Source organism: Papio anubis, chromosome 16 (assembly GCF_008728515.1).
Source record: "Papio anubis isolate 15944 chromosome 16, Panubis1.0, whole genome shotgun sequence".
Lineage (NCBI taxonomy): Eukaryota > Metazoa > Chordata > Mammalia > Primates > Cercopithecidae > Papio > Papio anubis.
Window position 1 is genome coordinate 13,213,537 of NC_044991.1, and position 23,278 is coordinate 13,236,814.

At 55.7% G+C, this 23,278-nt stretch overlaps 1 protein-coding gene across 3 annotated transcripts; it reads left to right on the plus strand.

The window, feature by feature from the left end:
• The first annotated feature begins 1,962 nt into the window (after positions 1-1,962).
• On the plus strand, positions 1,963-20,610 carry MFNG (MFNG O-fucosylpeptide 3-beta-N-acetylglucosaminyltransferase). 3 transcript variants are annotated; one of them, XM_003905505.4, is made up of 8 exons: positions 1,963-2,591; positions 8,159-8,207; positions 8,623-8,725; positions 9,431-9,584; positions 12,216-12,301; positions 14,436-14,601; positions 17,131-17,216; positions 19,651-20,610. In XM_003905505.4, the coding sequence occupies exons 1-8, from the start codon at positions 2,337-2,339 to the stop codon at positions 19,715-19,717; spliced, it is 966 nt and encodes a 321-aa protein (XP_003905554.1). In that variant the 5' UTR covers positions 1,963-2,336; the 3' UTR covers positions 19,718-20,610. The 3 variants fall into 3 exon arrangements, with proteins under 3 accessions (XP_003905554.1, XP_021777216.1, XP_021777217.1); XM_021921524.1 differs by lacking the exon at positions 17,131-17,216; XM_021921525.1 differs by lacking the exons at positions 8,623-8,725; positions 17,131-17,216 and having other exon boundaries at positions 1,963-2,598.
• Positions 20,611-23,278: the final 2,668 nt, after the last annotated feature.

Genomic DNA, 23,278 nt, shown 5'->3' on the forward strand with positions numbered 1-23,278 from the left:
TCTCAACGTCTGTGGCTCCCTGGGCATGGAAACTGGGCTGTGCGCATTTGGGTACATGAACCTCCCCCCTGCCCCACAGTGAGCCTGGCCCAGTGCTTGGCCTGGGGACATGCAGGGGCCCTGTGACTTGGCTGCCTTTGCCTGTTACCCTTTCTATGAGGTGGAGAAGCCCACTCATCCTGTAATCGTTGCCAAGTCATATTTTAGTCCCCATTTTAGAAATGATGAAGGTAACTTGCCTAGAGTCACACAGCCAGTGAGTGGCCCAGTTGGGATTTTTTTTTTTTTTCTTTCTGAGACGGAGTTTTACTCTTGTTGCCCAGGCTGGAGTGCAGTAGTAACATCTCGGCTCACTGCAACCTCCGCCTCCCTGGTTCAAGTGGTTCTCCTGCCTCAGCCTCCCTCCTAGCTGGGATTACAGGTGCCTGCCACAATGCCTGGCTAATTTTTGTAGTTTTGGTAGAGACGGGGTTTCACCATGTTGGCTAGGCTCATCTTAAACTCCCGACCTCAAGTGATCTGCCTGCCTCAGCCTCCCAAAGTGCTGGGATTACAGGTGTGAGCCACAGCGCCCAGCCCCCAGTCAGGATTTGAACCTGGTCTGTGGAGCACAGAGCCTGGGATCATCACTAAGGCTGGCATCATCACCATTCTGAGAATATGGCCTGTGAAGGGGCCTGGCTGGGGGCTGGTCCATGAGAGGGTGATTCAAAGGGTTGGTTTTCCTTTCCTCTCCCCAAGCTGTCCTCATGCAGGGTTGAGCCCAGCAGGGCCAGTTCATTTCGCCAGCCACCTGGTACTTTGTTGTGTTGAATTAACATTGATTGAGTTATTGTCTGCCAAGCACTGTTCTAGGCACTGGGGATTAGGGACTCAGTGACCAAAAAAGAAATCCTGCCCTGATATTCTCATGAGAAGGACTGACAATAAGTAAATTAAACATACAGAATGTTGGAAGATGAAAAGCATTATGGAGAAAACAGTGAAGAAGTGGCTTGGGAGGGACAGACCTGGGGGCTGGGAAGGAGGCGGCGAGGGGTTGCAGTGTTAACAACGTGGTCAGGGAAGGCCTCACAGAGATGGTGACCTTTGCGTAAAAACCAGAAGGGAATGGGGGAGTGAGACGTGCAGGTCTCTAGGGAGGGGCCCAGGTGGGAACAGCAAGTGCCAAGGTCCTGTGGCGGCCGCATGCCTGGGCCAGCTGGGATCCCAGGGGTCTGGAGTGGAGTAGCAGGAGATGGGGTGGGAGTAACTTGGGGGCCAGCTCACACAGGGCCTTGTGGGCTGCTGTGTGCTTTTTGGCTTTTGTTCTGAAGAAAATGGGAGCCAGTGCAGGCCTTGAGTGGAGGAGGGAGGAGATGTGAGTGAGCTTGTGCGAGACATGATGGAGGTGGTGGCTGGAGAAGGCCCTCTGTCTGTCCACTGGCTGGATGCTGGGAGAGAGGCAGCTCCAGAGACTGCGGAGTGAAGTCAGGTATGGGCTGGGGCACAGCTGGACAGGTGCCCTCAGGGGACCTCCTGTGAACCCGAAGAGGACCAGAGACCTGGGTTCCACCAGCTCTGCGGCTGAGTTGCTGGATTGTTTTTGTTCATTCTGTACCTTTGTGCCTTATGTCCTCAGCTATAAACTGGGAATGACAGTCCTAGTGCTGTTGTGAAGACCACAGGAACTGAGCAAACAACTGTGGGAGCCCCAAAGGTTAAGAGGTTATCATGGAGGGCTTCCTGGAGAAGGGAACCCTTAAGCCTTGAAGTCCAGATAGAATTCGGCCTAGCGGAGGGAATGTGGGTGAGACTGGTGGAAGATGGGAGAGCATCCCGGAGGAAACTGGTGAGCAAAAGCTGGGGGCTGGATGAAGCAGGACACCAAAGTAATGGGTGTTGAACGGGCCAAGCTGACAGCTCTCTGCAGGAGTGGACGGTGCTGGAGGACCCTCTCTTCCACCAGGCACGGAGGGTTTGCTGTGACTTCCTCCCACCGCAGCAGCTGGCAGAGCCGGGGCTGCCCCTTCTGCTGGTGCCTCCTTTCAGCCGCGTCTGTCTGGGGTTCCCTTCGTCTGGCCCCGCCCCTCGGGCTGAGCGGGGCGGGGCCAGGCGGTCCCGGAGGCTGCGGCAGGCCGGACAGCGGGAGCAGGTGGAGGGCTGGCGGCGGTCGAGATCGTGCTGCCATGGCTCAGCCTCTGGGTCCAGAGCCTCAGCTCCTACCTCTTCCCTCCTTGCCAGCCCCTGATGTCTGCCAGACTTTTGCCTCTGCCGGAGCCCCTGCCTGACCAGCTTCCCCTCCCTGTCTGGTTGGGATTTGGGGGCTGAGCTGTCTGGGGTCCCAGGGCCAACCAATGCAGTGCCGGCTCCCGCGGGGCCTGGCTGGAGCCCTCCTCACCCTCCTGTGCATGGGGCTCCTGTGTCTGCGGTACCACTTGAACCTGTCCCCGCAGCGGGTGCAGGAGACCCCCGAGCTGAGCCAGCCGAGCCCGGGGCCCCCTGAGCTGCAGCTACACGATGTCTTCATCGCAGTGAAGACGACCCGGGCCTTCCACCGCTTGCGCCTGGAGCTGCTGCTTGACACGTGGGTTTCCAGGACCAGGGAACAGGTGACAAGTGGGTGACATTGGGCCCTGGGAGTGTCCCCTGGCCTAAGGGGTTCTCAGAGGCCTTTCTACTGGGCTGGGGTCCCTGACTGCCTCATGGGAGAAGCTGCCCGCTACCTGCCTAATCTGGGACCCTCTTCCCCTCTCCTTATTCCCGGCTTCAGGGGCTGCCTGTGGTCCTGCCTGTGCCCTGTACTGGTCCTGACTCCAGGTCCATCCAGGTCCCTCCACTCCACCACTTTTGGGGGCCAGGCTGGGCCCCTGCTCCAGGCTCCCGGGTCCTTCCTGGGGGTCCTTCTATTCCTAGCTGCTCCCGTGAGGGCTTCACCCCCAGCCACCCAGACCCAGCCTGGCATCGGGGGTAATGGTGGATGTTGGGCAGCTGGGGTGGAGGCTTCCAAGAGGTTCTGACCCTGACCCGTGCCCAGGCCAGGCTGTTCCACCCAGGCCTTAGGTGCTGTCCTGCCCAGGCTCTGAGGGTGGGGGACTGGGGGAGAATCTCTAGGTGGGGTCTGTTCTTGGAGGAGGCATCCCTTCAGGCTTCCCGACAGCCCCTCCTGCTGTGCCTCTGCTGCCCTGGGTGTGCCGAGGCTGCCATGTCTGGTCTCCTGCGCTGCCTTCCTGTGGGCTGCTTCCGAGGCAGGGAAGGAGAGCGCATGCCACAAGGGTGGTGCCTGAGGCAATGGTGGGCAGTAGGTCGGGGAGGCCTTAGTGAGGCAGTAGGTGGGATTGTGTGTGTGTGTACACGTGCTCACACGCACGGAGCTGGAGTGTGCTAGATGTGCGTGACGAGGCGTGTCTGTCACATGGCTGCATGGCTCCGGCAAGCCAAGTCCCTTCCAGCCTTTCCCCTCCTCGCATCCAGTATCTTCCTTAAGCAAAGTCAGTGATGTCGGGTGTTAGGGACCGTTGATGGGGGAGGTGGAAAACGGGTACACACACACACACACACACACACACACACACACACATCCGTCCGTCCCCTCTTTGGCGGCTGGCTCAGTGGGAGGAAGTGACTGAGTCTTTAGAGATAGTTGAGGCCTCCTGGAAGACCAAAAGGAGGGGGAGAGGATGGCTGGCAGAGGCCAGGCCCTCCTGGGGAGGGGCACCCTGCCCTGATTTCTGCCCTTATACTCAGGATTAACTCTTCCCCAGCTGGCCCCCAGCACCCCAGCTCTTCTCTGGGCCCCACACGGCTTCTCATCTTGGGGAGATCCTGGTTCTTCCTGCGGAAGCCGCCAAGGCGGGCCCTCCCGCAGGCCTTCCTGTTTATGCGTCTGTGTACCCGGGAGCGTGGCCTCACGTGGCCCACGGCCCTTTCCTGTCTTGTCTCCATCACTGTGGTGCTGCCCTTGCCCCGGATGAGGAAACTGAGGCCAGAGAGGAGGAAGTGCTGGCGGGCGTGGTGTCACGCAGAAGGCCTGAGGGGGCAGTGCCCAGTGGGACCTAGAACCTTGCTCCTGGCTGGGTGCTTTTCTTCCCTGCTGAGACTTGGGAGCCCTGTGAGGCCTGGGTCACTGGGCTACAGGAGAGGGTCCTTGGCCTTCAGCCTGGGCGGCTGTGCCTGTCAGTACCAGGCCAGGAGAGGCAGGCAAGAACATCCCCTTCCCTGTCCCAAGCTCGATCCCACATGCGAATCAGGCGGTGGGGTGGGAGTGGGGGTGCTGGCAGCTCTGCCGCCGCTCAGGGCTGTAGATCAGGCGAGTTGCTTGTTTCACCCTCACAGTAAGCCCCAGCGATCGGCTGTGATGACCGTGATGTTCCCGCCTTACAGTGCAAACACTGAGCAGGGTTCGGCCGAGGTGGGAGATGAATCCACTCAGCTGGACCCAAGGGGCGAGGGGCAGACTCTAGAAATCTTGTCCTTGAAGTTGAAAGAAGGAAGGATGCTGAGATAGAGGAGGAGGTGGGAGGACAGGGAGGCCCTCGCTCGCTACCCCACATCTCTCACCCTTTGGCTCACTTCTGTCTGTGACCTCGGCCAAGGACCTCCCCTTTCAGCCCGCAGTTTCCCCGTCTGCACAGGGCAGGAGTGTCTGGACCGGGCCTGAGCTGGTTAACTGCAGCGCTGGGCGCCTGCCTGGCTGGTTAAGGGCGGTCGGGTGGCAGGTGGGCCTTGTGGCAGGGGCCGGGACTCGTGTGCTGGCCTTTGTCCTGGGCCGAGGGGTGGGCTGGGGGAGGCGGGTTTTGTGCTCAAGGGGAGCCTTTCTCCTCCCTATGGTCCCCTCGTTGGGGGGAGATGTGGCAGCAGCCCCACACCTCCCCTCGTCTGCAGCAGATGGTCCCCGGCCACCCCTCCCCTGCCCTAGCAGCCTGCATATCCCTTTGTTTCCCGTGGCTGCCTGTGAAGTTTTCCCCATTGTCAGGTCTCCTCCTTAAACAAGTCAAATACAGCCTTGGCTCCGAGGAAACTCTGCCCATTGCTCTGTGCCAACCTTAGGATTCCCAGGGACTGAAAGCACCAGCCTCACTGCCCTCTCCCGTGCCCCCGCCCCCTCTGGACCTGGACTCGCCTTCCCGCCTCCCTCCCTCCCTCTGCTCAAGGCTGCTGTGTTTTGTTTAGTTTAGTTTTGGTTTTTGTTTTTTTTGAGGAGTCTCACTCTGTTGCCCAGGCTGGAGTGTAGTGGCGTGATCCCGGCTCACTGCAACCTCCTTCTCCTGGTTTCAATCAATCCTCAGCTTCCTGAATAGCTGGGACTACAAGCATGTGCACCACGCCTGGCTAATTTTTCTATTTTTAGTAGAGATGGGGTGTTGCCATGTTGGCCAGGCTGGTCTTGAACTCCTGGCCTCAGGTGATCCGCTCGCCTTGGCCTCCCAAAGTGCCTATTCTGCTTTATTCAGGTTACTAGATCTTCACCCGGAAACGGTCCTCGGCCCATTTGGCCCATGCTCCAAGCTTGAGAGTGCTTCGCTATCTGGTGGCTGGTGGCAAAAGTTTGCCGAGGGCAGGGCAGGAAAGGCCTGGCTTCTTTTATAGGATCCCTTGAGGCTGTGTTGAAAACAGTCTTGGGGTGGGAGCAGAACAGAGCAGGGAGGCCAGGGAGGAGGGCCTGCGGCAAAGCAGGCAGCAGGTGACGACAGTGGCCAGTGGAGGGGACCCGGGTGGGTGGCCGGGGCGGGCTGGAGGGAAGAGCAGCGTCCCAGACTATTTGGAGGCTGGTGAGCCGAATTGATGATAGGCTTGGGGGGAGGTGTGAGAGGAAGAGAGGAGGAGCAGAGAGTCTGAGGTTTTGGGTTCCAACCAGTGAGAGGGAGGAGCAGGTCTTGGGGAGCACGGGGGCTCAGTCTTGATGCATTCAGCCCCTAGGAGACGTCGTGGTTTCAGGGGATTTGACAGTTTGGAGCTCAGGGAGAGGCTAGGGCTGGTGGTGTCCACGAGTCTCCAGCTCCCTGATGGTGTTTAAAGCTGAGAGGCTGCATGGCGTCACTGACGGAGTGGGCTTCATGGAGAAGCGGACCAGGGCCTAGGCTGGGACCACCAACATTTCCCCCTGCGGAAATCCGGAGACCTCCAGCATTTGCTAAATCTGACGGTGGGAGACAGACCTCAGGGAGAGAGGCTCAGAGGGTGGATGCTGCCCAGGCCTTCCCGAGGAGAGCCAGGTGCCGGAACAAGGAGACAAATTGGACCCAGCCTGTGGCCTCCAGGATGCCATTGTTTGGTGGAAGAGACGGAGAGATAAATTTCTGTAACCAGGGAGTTTTGCTAACTGCTGTTAGTGACAGGAGGAACAGAGGGCTGAGGAACACATAGCAGGGGCCCCTAAAGTAGCTGAAGGGGTGTCAGGGAAGGCTTCCTGGGGGAGGTGATGCCTGAGCTGGGAGCTAGATGGTGGAAAGAGGGCACAGCATGTGCAGAGGATCAGAGGTGTGGGCCTGTGCGTATGTGTGTGTGTGTGAGACACACAGAGAGAGAGAGACAGAGAGAGAGAGAAGCCCCAAGAGTGGGCAGGAAGTAATGAGATCAGACTACATCAGGCAGGGTGGCCAGGTGGCCCCTCACTGGCCACAGGGAGGCTGGCCTTTATCCCAAGGGTGGTAGGGAGTCATGGAAGGTGTTAGTGGCTGGTGGTGGAGGTGGATGTTATCCGATTCTGGTCCTGGCAGGAAAACATATCTGAGGGATAGAGGCAGAGTCTTGCAACAGTCCAGTGAGAGGTGATAGTGGTTCAGAAGCAGGGCTGTGGCCATGGGCCTTGGGAGACAGCCTGGCTCCCTCCTGCCCCTTCCTGTGTCAAACCTGGCTCCTGGCCTCCTGGCCTCCTATGCCTCAGTTTCCCCTGAAATACAAATAGGTGAGCCTGACTTCACTGTCAACTCTTCCTTGCTCTTTTACACACAATCTTGTTTTATTCTCACAGCCACTACTCACAGCCATCTACTCCTTTTGTAGATGGGTAAACTGAGGCTTAAGGCGGGGGCTGTTCTGATCTGAAGGGCTAATTCCTGGAAAGGAGGGAGGGAATTGTGGGTAAGCAGAGGGGAGCATTGCAATTGGAGGCCCTGAGCTTCGAGGGAGGACAAGGGCTAAGCCACGAGTGTGGCCCCAGTGGGGGCTGAGAGAGAGTCTGGGGGCTTTAAAGAGGTGGGGCACTTGGAAAGGGTCCAGAATTGTCCTGAGTCCTGGGCCGGGCAGTCCCAGGGCCGGGGAGGCCCTCGAAGGCCCTTGAGGTGCTCACTGGGTGAGAGGACCCACTTGGGCAGCTGAGAAGCTCTGCCCGTGTTGGGCCGGGCGTGAAATGGGAAGGACCCCAGTCCCCAGCCTGGCGTGTCTTTGTCCCCAACCTGGCTTGTCTTTGTCGCATCCATGTGCTTCCTCTACCTCTCACTCAGAGTTTGGGTTTGGATTATGTAGGGGCTGAGCAGCTTTAGCTGCCTGGGAGGCGGCGGGGAGAGGTCCGTGGGTTCGAATGTCAGCCTGGCACTTGCCAACCCTGGTCCATCGCTCAGCCTCCTTTTCGTCGTCTGGGAAGAGAACAGATGAAAACACCTGCCTTGGAGGTTTGAGGGTCGCTGGGGGCAGGTGCGTGTCCAATCTGGGGGAGCTGGACTGGGCTGTGAGGCGGCATTTCCGAGATGGCTTTCACAGGGGGTTTGTGTGGCTGTGAAGGTGTGACGTCTCCCTAGTGGCGCAGTGTCCCAGGGCCTGGGTGTGGGTCTGTTCACATACAGTTTGTGTCCTGATAATGGGTTTAAGGTTGTGTTACGTGACTGTGGAGGAGCCGAGTGCAGCTATGTGTGTGTGTGTGTGTGTGTGTGTGTGTGATAGAAAAGGGTGAGATGCTACCCAGGTGTGTGGTTGTGGTTGGGTCCCTGTGGCTGCTCTGGAAAGGGGGCGAGGGTATGTGTTTAGACTGTGGGCTGTGTACACCCTGAAGTTGTGTGTCTACAAAGGCTGAGTTGTATGTGTTGTATGTTGTCCTGAAGCAGCGTGTGACCATGAGAGGGGTGTGTGTGTCACTGAAGGAGTACAGAGTCCATCTGGGGCCTGGTGTTGGTGGGTTGTGGATTGGTCTGGGGTGTCGCTTGGGCCGACGTGAGTCCTGACCCCTTCTTCTCCTTCCTAGACGTTCGTCTTCACCGACAGCCCAGACAAAGGCCTCCAGGAGAGACTGGGTAACTCTGCCTTGCCTGGGTGGGGGTCTTTAGCTGTTGCCCAGGAAAGCTGGGGTGGCTGTGTCCTGGCCTGAGGGTTTCCAGGAAATGGGCTGCCCACCCTTGGCATGTGGGGATCCCCCTTTGCCCAGGAGGGAAGTGGGCCTCTTCCCTGGAAACTGGTGTGGGCGTGGGTAGGGGAGGAGCTGTGCTGGACAAGGCCCTGGACACCTGAGTCCCAGTCCAGCCTGCTGTCCACTAGCTCTGTGGTCCTGGGCAGGTCTGCCTTCCCGGGGCCTCAGTGTTACCATGTGTAAAATGGGAGTGGGTGGGCCGCTCCAGGCTCCCTGTAGTCCAGCCTTGCTCTGTATTCTGTGTTCAGGGCTGCAAAGGGGGGAGCTGGACAGGATCCCCTGACTCCCCCTCACTTCTCCAGGGTCCCACCTTGTGGTCACCAACTGCTCCGCGGAACACAGCCACCCAGCTCTGTCCTGCAAGATGGCTGCTGAGTTCGACACCTTCTTGGCCAGTGGGCTTAGGCGAGTGTTCCTGGGTCTCTGGGGATAGGTGTGATCTGGGCTCAGTGAAAATAACCCGTGGGCCTCCTGGGGTCTGACTTCAGCCCCCACTCCCCTAGCAGGCAGTGGGCAGATGAAGTCCAGCTGGGTTCCAGTCCTGCCATTCAGGATTGGATATGTGACCTTGGGAAAATGACTTTTTTTTTTTTTTTTTTGAGATAGTTTCGCTCTTGTCGCCCAGGCTGGAGTGCAATGGTGCGGTCTCGGCTCATTGAAACCTCCGCCTCCTGGATTCAAGCGATTCTCCTGCCTCAGCCTCCCGAGTAGCTGGGATGACAGATGCCCACCATCACGCCTGGCTAACTTTTGTAATTTTAGTAGAGATGGGGGTTTCACCATGTTGGCCAGGCTGGTCTCGAACTCCCGACCTCAGGTGATTCACCCGCCTCGGCCTCCTAAAGTGCTGGGCTTACAGGCGTGAGCCACCACACCTGGCCAGGGCGAGTGTCTTAACCTCTTAGTCTTGGTCCTCAACTGTGAAGTGGGTACCCTCCTCACGAGCTTACACAATATGCAACTTGGCACAAAACAGATGCCTTAAATGTCAGCCTCCCCCACCCCTACCCCCATTCTGTCACTGTTGACCGACTGTGGGGGTGCTTGGGGACCCTGGCGTGGAACTCCCAACCCCGCAACAAGTTCACTGTCCCCGTTTCATCCCTACAGGTGGTTCTGCCACGTGGACGATGACAACTATGTGAACCCAAGAGCGCTGCTGCAGCTGCTGAGAGCCTTCCCGCTGGACAGCGACGTCTACGTGGGAAGGCCCAGCCTGAACCGGCCCATCCACGCCTCAGAGCCACAGCCCCACAACCGCACGGTGGGTCCCTCTCCTCCTCCTTTGCCTCTTGGCCCATTGGTCCCAGGGCCGGGCCAGTCCCAGGGGCGGGGGTGTGCTAGAGAGGTGAGAGGGGTTCTGGGTTCCGGGTTTGGCCCCATGTGGGTTTGGGATGGCGGCTTCCCCTCTTTGACCCTCAGTCTCTTCCTCTGTGAAATGAGGAGACTGAGATCATGCAGCCGTGGCACAGAGATAGTACATAGTGAGGCCTCCGTCCCCCAGGAACCACGGATTGTCCTGGTCACTCAGGGAGCCTCCAGGTGAGCTGAGGCTGCGTGACACCACAGCAGGGCTCCCAGCCACCTGATGTGACCATGTAGATGTGCAGGTTGTTAAAATGCTGGAACGGCCAGGGGCAGTGGCTCACAACTGTAATGCCAGCACTTTGGGAGGCTGAGGTGGGTGGGTCACCTGAGGTCAAGAGTTCAAGACCAGCCTGATCAATATGGTGAAACCCCGTCTCTACTAAAAATACAAAAATTAGCCGGGCATAGTGGCAGGCACCTGTAGTCCCAACTTCTTGGGAGGCTGAGAGAGAGAATCGCTTGAACCCGGGAGGCAGAGGTTGCAGTGAGCTGAGATGGTGACATTGCACTCCAACCTGGGTGGCAGAGCGAGACTCCATCTCAAAAAAAAAAAAAAAAAATTTGCTGGAATACTGTGGGGCTGGGTGATCAATTGCTGCTGCCTGAGCCCCAGAACCCTTCCCCCACTTCTCCTCCTTGGGCACCCTCTCTCTCCAGACACCTCCACTAACCTGTGACTGAAGAGTTGACACCTGGCACAACAGGGGGCTCCATACCCACCTCAGTTCCTGACCTGGATGGATGCTGATTCGGGTTGCCAGATTCATTAAACAAATAAATGAAAAACCACTACATCCAGTTAAACTTGACTTTCAAATAAATAATGAGGAATTTTTTAGTATAAGTATGTCCCAAATATTGCATGGTTCTTTCCCTGTCCCCAGGACCCACTGGATATCAGGTGTTAGAGTGGTCCAGACCCTAGGGCTCCCTTGGCCCAAGGAAAAAGGCAGGTCGGGAGGTCCCTCTCTAGAGGCAGTGCCTGGTGCAGGAGCTGGGCCCACAGCGGGGCTCAACCTCCCTTCTCAGGTCACCATCTGCTTCATTAGGAAAAAAACAAGAGCAGAAAACACAAAACCTTAATTATCAGTAGCTAATCAGCCTCTGAGCCTTAATTAAATTCTTCTGGGCCCTGGGGCTCTGTGTGTGAGTGATTCCGGGGGAGCCAGGGGGTCCCCCAGGCTCCCATACCACTTCACCACTGGCCACTCACCTCTGCCTAAGCCATTTGCCTCTGGGGTGGAGAACTGCGCGCTGGAGCCTGACTCCCTGGGTTTACACGGCAGCCCTGCCATCTCCTGGCTTTGTGACCTTGATGAAGTCACCTCACCTCTCTGTGCCTCAGTTTCCTAATCTGTGAAATGGGTAATAATAGCCCGTACTCAAAGAGTGGTTGTGAACATAGAAGAAAGAATGAAATGAGGTCATCTATCCAAGTCCTTGGAATGAGACCTGGCACAAAGTCAACACTAGAAAGTGTTAGTGATCTGAGGCCAGGCGCGGTGGCTCATGTCTGTGATCCCAGCACTTTGGGAGGCCGAGGTGGATGAATCACCTGAGGTCAGGAGTTTGAGACCAGCCTGGCCAGCCAACATATAGTGAAACCCCATCTCTACTAAAAAATACAAAAGTTAGTTGGGCGTGGTGACGCACGCCTATAGTCCCAGCTACTTGGGAAGCGGAGGCAGGAGAATTGCTTGAACCTGGGAGACGGAGGCTGCAGTGAGCCGAGATCGCAACACTACACTTACACTTGAGCCTGGGCAACAGAGCAAGACTCCGTCTCTGAAAAAAAAAAAAGAAAGAAAGTGTTAGTGATCCGTATTGGACACAGCCTGACCTTCGTTTCCCAGCCACATCTTTCCTCTGTACACTCAGGCCCCGTCAACCTAGGCCCACCTCTGTGGCCCAGGAGAGCAGGTGCGGTATTTGGCAGCCCCTCCCAAGCCACATGGAGTGAGGTAGAGACCTTTCTCAGGGGAAAGGGGCACAGTGGCCTTTTAGTAGAGACAGGGTTTCGCCATGTTGGCCAGGCTGGTCTCGAACTCCTGACCTCAAGTGATTCACCCACCTCAGCCTACCAAAGACAGTGCTGGGATTACAGGCATGAGCCACCTAAACAGAGTCTTGCAGGATGGGCTGGAGTCAGCCAATGCCGAGGGGAGAGAGGAACAGAGTCCCAGGCAAGGACTTCAACTGACCGCACACACCCCATTAATACCGCTGACCTGGATGCCTGGCCAAGGGGCAAGTGGGTAAACCAGTACTCGTCCCATTTAACTGGAATCCAGCTGGACTTGAGTCTGATCAGTGACCTCATCACTCCTAATTAACTATGTGACTTCGGGCCTCTGTTTTCTTATCTATAGAATGGGCACAGTAGTGCCAGACCGTAGCAAGATTCTAGTGAGATTCAAAATAAAGAGCTTTTGAGCCATGCTGGTTGGGGGTGAAGGGTGGCCTGGCTGTCCCTTTCCCCCACAAATCCCACCAGGCTCACTCTGCCCCTTGGCCTCCTCTCCCTCAGAGGCTGGTACAGTTCTGGTTCGCCACTGGGGGTGCTGGCTTCTGCATCAATCGCAAACTGGCTTTGAAGATGGCTCCGTGGGCCAGGTAAGCAGAGACCCCGAGGTGGGCAGGAAGGCAGGGAGGGGGTGGCGGCTGGGGTACAGGAGGGGCCTTGGCAGCAGGAAGGGCTTTGAGAGTGAGCTCAGGAGAAGCTGCTCCTCATTCATGTGTGTCATAGTGCGGCAGTTAGTGGCGAGCAAACCACCTGCCACCTGCCCTCGGGGCTGCGCGGCCGAGTGTATGACTTGCCACACACAGGTGAGTCATATCATCTCCAAGAGCCCCAGTCCCTCCGTCTGATAATACAATGGCCAGTGGTGTGGTAAGGGTTCAATGAGAAAATGTCTGAGCTGGCCCTGGTAGGTGCTATTTGCTGCCCTTTTCTGACCGGTCAGTGCCGTAGGGGAGGCGAAGGCCGAATGTAAGGGCCTTCAGAGGAGGGAGAAGGGCCTTCTGGTTGAGGGCAGAAGGGAAGACTTCCAGGAAGAGGTGGTATTTGAGCTGGGTCAGCCCCACGTACACTACACTGGGCCATCTAAGGGAGATGACGTTACTCCTAATATCACAGTGGGTGTACACCCTGTGATATTACTCATCATACCATCGAAGGGAGATGATATCACTCCTAATATCATGAGGGGATCTCAGGGGTAGTGGAGGCCGCAGTGTGGGTGGGGGTGGACACTGGTATTCCAGAAGTGGCAAGGCCTGGCCTCCGGAGGTCTTTCTGGGCTGTTGTTATTATTAACAGCACCATCAGCGGCCACTCTCTTGTATTGAGGCTGACTCTGAGCCAGCTCTGTGCTCCATCAACAGGATCACAACGCCTCAGGGAGAAGGTGGCCTTAGCCTTGTGTTTCTAGATCTCAGGCGACTGAGGCGCTGAGATGAAGCCAGTCAGAGGTCAGCCAGGTTCAAGGTCACTCAGCTGCTGGGTTTGGCTCCAAGGTCTGCAAGCCTTGCTACTACCCAAGCCTGCCCTGCCTTGCCTGGCTGGGAGGGGCCCCCCAGGACACGAGCGGGCTCATTGTCCTGGGGCCTGTCCACAGAGCTGTGTGTGTACACATGACCAGGGTCATCCCTGTGCCTGGGATGCCCCCACCCAGGCTTCTGCCAACCTCTAAATTACCTTTGTGTGAATTAGAAAAAGCCCACTGCCTCCAAATCCTGCAGGTGCAGCTTGAGGGCTCGCAGGCTGGGGAGGGGAGTACAGGCTGGATTTCTGCACCCATTTGCCCCTTGGCCAAGCCTCCAGGGCGGCAGCATAAATGGGGTGTGTGCGGCCAGTTGAAGTCCTTGCCTGGGACTCTGCTCCTCTCTTCCCTCAGCACTGGCCGACTCCAGCCCATCCTGCAAGACTGCTTAGGTGACTCATGCCTGTAATCCCAGCACTTTGGGAGGTTGAGGTGGGTGAATCACTTGAGGTCAGGAGTTTGAGACCAGCCTGGCCAACATGGTGAAACCCCGTCTCTACTAAAAATACAAAAATTAGCCGGGTGTGGCGGCGGGCTCAGGAGGCTGAGGCAGGAGAATTGCTTAAACCCGGGAGGTGGAAGTTGCAGTGAGCCGAGATTGCACCACTGCACTCCAGCTGGGCAATGAAGGGAGACTGTCTCTCAAAAACAAACAAACAAACAAACAAACACACAAAAAAGCTAACACCTCCTCTGGGAAGCCTGCCTGATTCTTCCTATACCCCCAGGCAGCGTGCTTCCCTCTGACTTAGCACCATTCTTTGAAAGACCTGCTCCCTGCTCTGTCTCCCTCCAGAATAGGGACTGCTGTTGGGGGCAGAAAGCGTTTCTTTCTCATCTCTGTATCCTCAGCCCTAGCGTAGTATCTGGCATCAGCAATGAATAAATGAGTGAATGAATGAATAACACGACAGGGAGAGAAGGAAAGGCTACATTTATAAAGGGCCTCACCTTCCCATTCCCTGTTTAATCCTCACAACAGCCCCGTGAAGACAGGGCCATTAGCATCCCCATTTCATAGAACAGGAGACTGAGGCTGAGGCTCCCCAAGGTTCCCAACTTGCTCAAGGTCATGCAGTAAGCAGGAGGCAGGTGCTCTGCTCTGCTCTGCCAGCTTGTCCCAGGGGAGGGCCTTCATAGGGTAGCCCACGGCTTTGGGCGTGGAGGGCCTGGGCCGGTGTCTACAGTCTGGCTCTGTCCCTCAGTGGCTCCCGTTTCATGGACACATCTGCTCTCATCCGGCTGCCTGATGACTGCACCATGGGCTATATCATTGAGTGCAAGCTGGGCGGCCGCCTGCAGCCCAGCCCCCTCTTCCACTCCCACCTGGAGACCCTGCAGCTGCTGAGGACTGCGCAGCTCCCAGAACAGGTGAGCTGGCCCTTGGGGCAGGTGGCAAATGGGAAGGGGGAACCAAAGGAACGTGAGGTCTCCCCAACCCTCCCTCCTGGTGTGTGAAAGAAACCTGGAACTCCAGATTATGGGGCTTGGCTGTTCCCTATTGATGGGGAAACTGAGGCCTAGGGTGGCAAAGGACCCCCTAAGGGTACACAGGGACTCAACCCCTTCACCTCTAACCCTCAAGGATTAGCATTTGTGAAGCTGAAATTCTTTGATCTGGTCCTCAAATGCCAGCCGGAAGGACCTGAACAGATGAGATGAGGCTGTCTCCAGGTTCCCAACACCCTGCTCCCCACCGCTGCCTCTACTCAGTCTTCCATCCTCCCCACATTCCTCCCGGGGAGCCCAGCTGGCCCTTTCTGATTTTCCCCGTTGGGAGCCCCCTCCTTCATCAAAACTCCCCTATCCATTGCTCAGTGCTGTTCCTGCCAACCCTGAGGTTACCGGGATGGAGTGGGTCTTCGGGGGGATGCTCAGCATTACGTTAGGCTGGGGGAGAAGGGGGACCCCATCCCACCACCTGGCAGGTAATGCAGGTCCAACTGGCTCTGCCTCGGACAGGCTGCCCTCTGACGCTGTAGATGGTCCTGGCTGGGAGTGTCCCCGGAATCTCCTGCCCAACAGTGTGACAGAAACTCAACATAGACTGGCTAACCTGAAAAGGAAATGGTTGGCTCACATAACTGAGAAGCTGAGGGCCTGGCTGGCTAGGTCCGGCGGGGTCTAGGCATGCAGATGGCCTCCCAGACTCTCTCCACTCTAGTCCACTCTCCCCCAAGTTGGCCCGTCCTCAAGCGGGCTCAGCCTTCATGTTGGCAAGATGGCAGCCCCAGCGTTCCCCCACCATCGGAGGAGAGCGCCTCCTTCCTTCAGATCCCAGGGCTGGCATTCATGGGTCTGACGACTTAGCTTGGGTCACGTGACCGATCTCCTACCAGCACCTGGAGTTAGTGTTGATTGGCCAGGCCTGGAACTGGGGTGTGAGGTTGGTCCTATTAAGATGGCAGGGCATTAATTTTCGTATAAGGAGTAAGGAAAGGATCCAGTTTCAGCTTTCTACTTATGGCTAGCCAATTTTCCCAGCACCATTTATTAAATAGGGACTTGCTTAAGAAAATAGAAGATAAAATGAGATTTCGCCAATGCGTCTTGTAGCTCCAATTATCTTAGGCTCTTTGAAAAGTTTGGGTCAATGTATTGTGATTTTAAGTTACAGATCAAACACAGTCATTTTGTCTACAACTTCTAAACAGGGATAACTGGACAAAGGACAGAAAAATAAGGAAAGTTGGTTTATCTTGTTCATAATCTGTGTCTTTGGATATCTGTGAATACTTATTAAATATTCATCTAAAAGTCGGGTTAGGTGGCCATAATTAGTGTTTCAAATAGCCAAGTAAAGATCTACAAATATCAAAAAAAAAAAAAAAAAAAAAAAAGATGGCAGGGCCTGAAGCCAGGAAAAGGAGGCAGATTTGAGGCAGCCCACACCAGGGCACCCTAATGGTTAGGGTGTCCTGAGTACCCACAATGCCAGGCACCACGCTGGGGGCTTTCCCTTCTTCTTCTTCTTCTTCTTTTTTTTTTTTGAGATGGAGTCTCACTCTGTTGCCCAGGCTGGAGTGCAATGGCATGATTTTGGCTCACTGCAACTTCCACCTCCCGGGTTCAAGTGATTCTCCTGCCTCAGCCTCCTGAGTAGCTGGGACTACAGGCACCCACCACCATGCCAGGCTATTTTTTGTATTTTTAGTAGAGACAGGGTTTCCATGTTGGCCAGGCTGGTCTCGAACTCCTGACCTCAAGTAATCCACCTGCCTCAGCCTTCCAAAGTTCTGGGATTACAGGCATGAGCCACCGAGCCCAGCCACCCTTCTTTAACTCTCTGTTTCCTCACAGTATTTACATGAGGTCATTACTAACATTATCCCCATTCTATAGATGGGGAAAATGAGACCCAGCGAGCTGAACTGACCACGGCACACAGCTAATATGGGGCAGAGGGTCACTGGAACCCTAGCTGGGTGGTCCCTATGCCCACAGTCTTTAACCACTGTGCTCTGCAGCCTCTGAGCTGAAATCATGATCTATGTCGTCACTGACTGGTGCAGTACAGGCTCCGGGTGAAGAGGGATGTGCCAGGGCCCTCCAGTGAGTCTCAGAAAACCTCCATTCTAGTCCAGGCATGCAGCTTACTGGAAAGGTGCCTTTTCCTGTTGAGCCTCAGTTTCCAAATCTGTAGGTGCGGTATTGTGCCAGCCTCTCAGGGGAGCTCAACTCTCGAGGGGGCAAATGGGATTAAGGGCATGGCAGTGCTTTTCCAGCTGTGAAGTGCCTTGGGGCGTGGGGTGGGCTCCCACCACCAGTGGGGAATTTCAGGTTCCGGGGCAGCTTTCCCTGCAGCTTAAACGCCCTCCTCCACCTGTGCCAGGATGCTGCCCCCTTGTGGGGATCCCCAGTGCGACACCCCAACACTCACTCTTCTATCTCCCTGCCCAGGTCACCCTCAGCTACGGTGTCTTTGAGGGGAAACTCAACGTCATTAAGCTACAGGGCCCCTTCTCCCCGGAGGAGGACCCCTCCAGGTGGGTCTGAGGGCTGGAACCTTGGATGGGAGGAGTGGGGGCTGAGTCCAGGCATCCAAACATGGGGGAGCTGTGAGGGAGCGGAGTTGGACAGGTTTTGGTGGCTGACAGCGCAGAGCTAGGAGTGGACGGAGTGGATTTCAGTTTCTGACCCTGCCACTGACTTGCTGTGTGACCTTGGGCAAGTGTCTTGCCCTCTCTGGGACTCAGTCTCCCATTAGTAACAGCTGGACGCTGGCCATCATGGATCTGAAGAGCTCTCCCAGCCCCAATCCTCTGGGTTCTTCAGGAGTCCCTGGAAGGCTGAAATGCCTTCCCTGAGCACAGGCAATGCTCTCATGGTGGAACTTCAGGTTCTAATGGGGGATTTTTATTTTATCTCTTTTGGACTTATTGTTTCTTTGATACTCTTAAATGCTTCTTTTAGGTAGGTAAAGGGTTGGAATAATGCCTTCCAGTTCTGCCCAGAACTGGCTACGGGAAGATGGGCCACTCAAATCCGCTCCTGACTGGTCTAGAGCAGTCTTGGAACATAGCCTGTGATATGCAGCTTCCTTTCCACACACCAGCACCTGCCAGCCATGGCTGTTTTTTTTTCCTTTTTCTTTCTTTCTTTTTTTTTTTTTTTTTTTGAGATGGAGTCTTGCTCTGTCGCCCAGGCTGGAGTGCAGTGGCGTGATCTCAACTCACTGCAACCTCCACCTCCCGGGTTCAAGCGATTCTCCTGCCTCGACTTCCCGAGTAGCTGGGATTACAGGCACCTACCACCATGCCTGGCTAATTTTTGTGTTTTTAGTGGAGGCGGGGTTTCACCGTGTTGGCCGGGCTGGTTTCTAACTCCTGACCTCAAGTGATCCACTTGCCTCGACCTCCCAAAGTGCTGGGATTACAGGCATGAGCCGCTGCCCCCGGCCCAGCTATGGCTTGTGATGCTGGCCAGGGGTGGTGGGATGGGGGTGGAGAGGAGTAGGGGGAGGGGACACATGGACTCTGGGCCCATCAGTCGAATGCCAGAACTGATGCTTGACCCCTCCCAGCATCTCCACCAACTGATGGGCTGGCTTCACCTTGCATGCCTCCAGCCATGGGGAGCTCCTCCCTCCTGTGGCAGTCTGTTCAATCTCTGGGCAGCTGAACTGGCCCCAGCCCTTCTATTTCCATTTCTGCTCCCTGTAGTGACATGCAGTAGGTCTAGAAACTGGGGAAGGAGGCCTGATCCTACCTTTGGGGACTGAGCAGGGACTCAGGGAGGTAATGAGTAGAGGAGGGCATGGGTGAACTCTGGGTTCACTTGAGTGACAGAGACTTATCCAGAGGGAGTCCTGGGGGACGGGGAGTCTGGGAGACTGTGTGTGTAGGGGATGAGGGTGAGTATGCAGGTACAGGCTGTTATGGGAGAGTCAGCCAGAGCCCTGATATTGACTGGGGAGTAGTGGCTGGCCGGGGAAGGCTTCTCTGAGGAGGTAACATGAAGGACCTGAAGGGCTAGCAGGAGTTCGCTAGGAGAAGAGCAGGTGGCAGATCGCTCCCGCAGAGGGGACAGCATATGCAAAAACCTGGTGGCAGGAGACAGGCCTTGACCTGCTCAAGGTAGGAAAGGGAGCCTGTGTGACCAGAATGTGGAGAAGAGGAAGGAATGGTGTCAGATTTAGTTGGGGACGTGGCAGGGGGCCTCTCCAAGGCCTTTGTAGGCTCTGTCTGGACGCTTGCGATGCTTGGGGGAACCAGGGCCCCTGGCCTTGACATTCTGCAGTGCTGCCTTTCCTGGGGCAGAGGGCTCCCACGATGCTGAGGGCCCTTGCGGCCAAGGCTGCATTGAACAAGTTGGGTATTACAAGGAGACAGAATTTGGCTCGATATAGGAACAAAAATTCAAAATTCCAAGATGAATGAAGCTGCCTGCTAATAGAATGAGCTCCCATCAGCAGAAGTGTGTAAGCCATAGCTATACTGACAAGAGGTTTAAGAATTGCTGTTAAATTTCCTCAAAGCCCACAGTTTTTAGAAGTCATAGATTACTGTCAAATGGGTCTGGAGCCACTTAGAGATTCAGATGCATATGGTCAGATGATTGGCCTTAGCTGAGGTCTCTTTATGGCTTCTCTGGCTTTTGAAGTTTCTCCAAACCAGCAGTTCTCAAGTGGGGGTGATTTGTCTCCTAGGGGACATCTGGCAATGTTGGAGATATTTTTGATTATTATGATTCGGGAAGATGCTACTGGAATCTTGTGGATAGAGCCCAGGAATGCTGTTAAATATCTCGCAAGGCACAGGACGGCTCCACAACAAAGAATTCTCTGGCCCTAAGTGTTAGTGGTGTTGAGTTAGAGAAACCCTGCTCCAAATCGTCTCTGTGGCATGTGCCCACCTAGGAGAGTGGGCTGAGAGCAGAAGTGGGGGTGACCATCCTGTTCCTTTTCTGGTTTCTCTGCAGGTTTCGCTCCCTCCATTGTCTCCTCTACCCAGATACACCCTGGTGTCCTCAGCTGGGTGCCCGATGAATCCTGAACTGCTGGGCAAAGGTTGGGCAGAGGCTTCTGGGTGTGCCTTGGCTCGCAAGGTGGCACTGAGGGTCCCTGGCAAGTGTCTTGTGATAGGCAGTCCCTGGCAGGGCCTTCGGGTGGTTGGCAAGCCCAGGATCTGGGTGACAATTGGCACTGAAGGCACCCCAGGCCCCTGGGAGGTGAGTTAGACAGCCCAGGGGACCAGGTGGACCAGGTGATGGCCAGAGAAGCTCCAGGGGCTAGACTCCCTCAGGAGGCTGAACTGAAAAAGGGTAGGGGGCACTTAGCTGGCCTGGGGCTCAGGGGTCCTAACCCTTTAGGCAGTGACATGGCCTCTGGGTGGGGTCTGGCCCTTGGCCCTGGCTCATGTCTCTCAGTCATTCCCCTGGGGCTCAAGCACTGGGCCGCCCACTCCTGCCTCCCTCGCCTGGGTCCTGAGTTCCTGAAGGGATATGGAAATGATGGCAGAATCCAGGGTCTGAAGCACCTGCTGTTGTTGCCAACCAGTCTCCCAAAGCTGCTTGCTCCCCACCCCTTGCTAACAGGACCAGATTTGGTTTGGATTCTCAGAATGCTAGGACCCAGATGATGGAGCATAATGGGTCCCAGCCAATCGTGATGATCCTTTTTGCTCATTTCCCAGCCTCCCTTGCTGTTAGGGGTTACCATGGGACCAGCTCTGGCCAGAGGGAACTAAGCAAATCCAATAGAGACATTTCTGGGGAAGGTTTTGCAGCCCACTCCCCATCTTCCTGCTGTGAATGTGGGTGTGATGGCTGGATCTGGGGCAGCCACCTTGCTACCATGAAGGAAAGGCCAAGACAATCATCCCAGCTATTCCCTCCAGCATCTGGTTCTGTACGAAAATTAAATGCTTATTTGTTTAAGTCTCTCTTGGTCCAGTTTTCTGTTACATGCAGCCAAAATGTTCCTGACGAGGGTAGGGTCTTTATCTGTCTATCACAGTGGAGATGGCAGTCACTTTTGGTGGTGTGATATGATGCGTGCAAAGACCATGTTACAGAGCCTGGCACAGAGAAAGGAAGGGCACAGTGGATGGTGACTATTACTAGTGTGTTTGTGAGTCATAGTGTGTGAGGCAGTGCACAGGTGTGTGTGTGTGTGTGTGGCATGTACCTTCTACATGTGTCTGTGCATAAAGATGTACATGTGTTTTTTTTTTGTTTTTTTTTGTTTTTTTTTTTGACAGAGTCTCACTCTCTTACCAGGCTGGAGTGCAGTGGCACAATCTTGGCTCACTGCAACCTCCACCTCCCGGGTTCAAGCAATTCTCCCAATTCTCCTGCCTCAGCCTCCTGAGTAGCTGGGACTACAGGCACGTGCCACCATGCCCAGCTAATTTCTGTATTTTTAGTAGAGACAGGGTTTCACCATGTTGGCCAGGATGGTCTCAATCTCCTGACCTTGAGATCCACCCACCTCGGCCTCCCAAAGTGCTGGGATTACAGGCGTGAGCCACCGCGCCCAGCCTGTGGTGTGTGTTTTTGTGGCTGTGTTGCACATGTGTACATGATGTGTACATGTGAGCGTGTGTGCTGTGAGGTGTGGAGTGGTTCCTCCTTTTCTCTGCCCCTGGGTTGGGGGAGGTCAGAGAATCAGGGAAGGCGGAATGGAGACTCCAGGCTGAGGGACTTAGCCTCAGGTATCAGATAATGGTGCCAAAGGGCGATTTGACAGCAAAGGGCAGGAACTGAATAAAACAAGTGCCCTTGGAATGTCGGATCCCAAGGAGGTGGATGGATGAGTGAAAGTGATCATGGTGAAATTTCAGGTATGGCGGCATGTAGGCAGGGAAGGGTTAGAGAGGGGAGGTCTGTATCATGCCCAGTGATGCTAGGAGTTGGAGTCATAGTGGGGCTCTCAGATGGGGAAGGAAGAGGAGGGATCCTGAGGGCCAGAGGGGCCCTGACACAGGGAGCCAGGGCCAGGGGCTCCACCCCTGAAGAATCAGAAACTGTCTTCTGGCTACATCTGTGTTGGGGACATCTGGAACCACTGAGCACCTGAAGCCGGCCCCTTGTTTTCCAGGGAGGAGAGGTCCGGAGAGGGACTGCCACGTGCTGTGGTCACACAGTGAGTTGGGTGCAGCCGGCCTCTTGTGCTTCTCCAAAGCCCCGTTTCTTTCTGGGCTGGCCCAGGGCTGGGTTTATGGGATGCCAGTCAAATGAGGGCAGCCTCTGGCCCTGCAGCCCGGTGGGGCTGGAATAGTGCCATCCATAGCCGCCGTCCTCCCCACCCCACCCAGGGAAGGCTGCTCGTCGGCCCACATTTAGACGCAGCAGCAGATTTTCGGGTTGCTCCCAGATCCTGAGGGTCGGGTGGAGGGAACGGGACTTGGGCCATCTGCTGCCTCCATTGTCCCAGAATAGCTGGGGGTAGGGAGGGGGAGCAGAGTCAGCAAGGATCAGAATTGGGATGGAGGAAGGAGGGAGTCTGAGTTTAACCCTTTGCGTGTCTGCCTGGGAAGTTAGGAAGCTCCCTGTGCCCTGTGCCGAAGTGACCCATCTGGGCCCCAGAGGGAGGGGCTGAGTGTGGGGTGGGGTAGCAAGGTTAGGCCACCTAGTCTTGGCCTTGCCATGCCCCTTGGGCACATAGCTGCCGCTCAGCATCCTCGCGTTTAGACTGAGCCCTGCCTGCCCATTTTAGGGTGCATGTGGATGGGATACTTTGAGGACCATGGGTGGTCACTGATCCTTCGGCTGGTTGGCTGAGGGTAGGCCCCCATGATAACAGGGACAGAGAGTGACGCCAGAACAGGAGCCCTGGCCTGGGGCAGACATTAGAAGGAGCCTGGAGATCTTCTCCAGGGGTCTATGGCTTCCTCATCCAGCCCCTATCCCCAGCAAGGAGTGTGCAGGGGGCCCAAGGTAAACCTCCTCTCCTCCCAGCAACTTTCTTTTTTTTTTTTTGAGACAGAGTCTCACTCTGCCACCAAGGCTGGAGTGCAGTGGTGTGATCTTGGCTTACTGCAACCTCCACCTCCTGGGTTCAAGCGATTCTCGTGCTTCAGCCTCCTGAGTAGCTGGGATTATAGGCATGTGCCACCACGCCTGACTAATTTTTGTATTTTTAGTAGAGATGGGGTTTTGCCAAGTTGGCCAGGCTGGTCTTGAACTCCTGACCTCAAGTGATCTGCCTGCCTTGGCCTCCCAAAGTGCTGGTATTATAGATGTGAGCCACCGCGCCTGGCCCTGGCAACCTCTTAATTGATGCACCTGCACCTGCTGTGAGTGAGGTGGACTCCACCCCGGGAGGCTGGTGAACTAGCATCTCAGCTTTGCCCTTCTGTAAGTATTGATGCCAACAGAACTATAAACGTAAATATCTACCATCAAGGGCATGCTGGTGGTCAGGCACTGTTCTAAGTGCTTGATATAAATTAATTCATTTCATTCCCACCTATTTGAAGTAGGTTCAATCATTATTCCTGTTTTACAGATTGGGAAACTGAGGCACAGAAGGGGAGAAGGTCCTTGGGCCAGGTCACAGGTCTCCTCGGTGCCAGAGCCAAGGTTGGAGGCAGCCTGACTCTGCAGT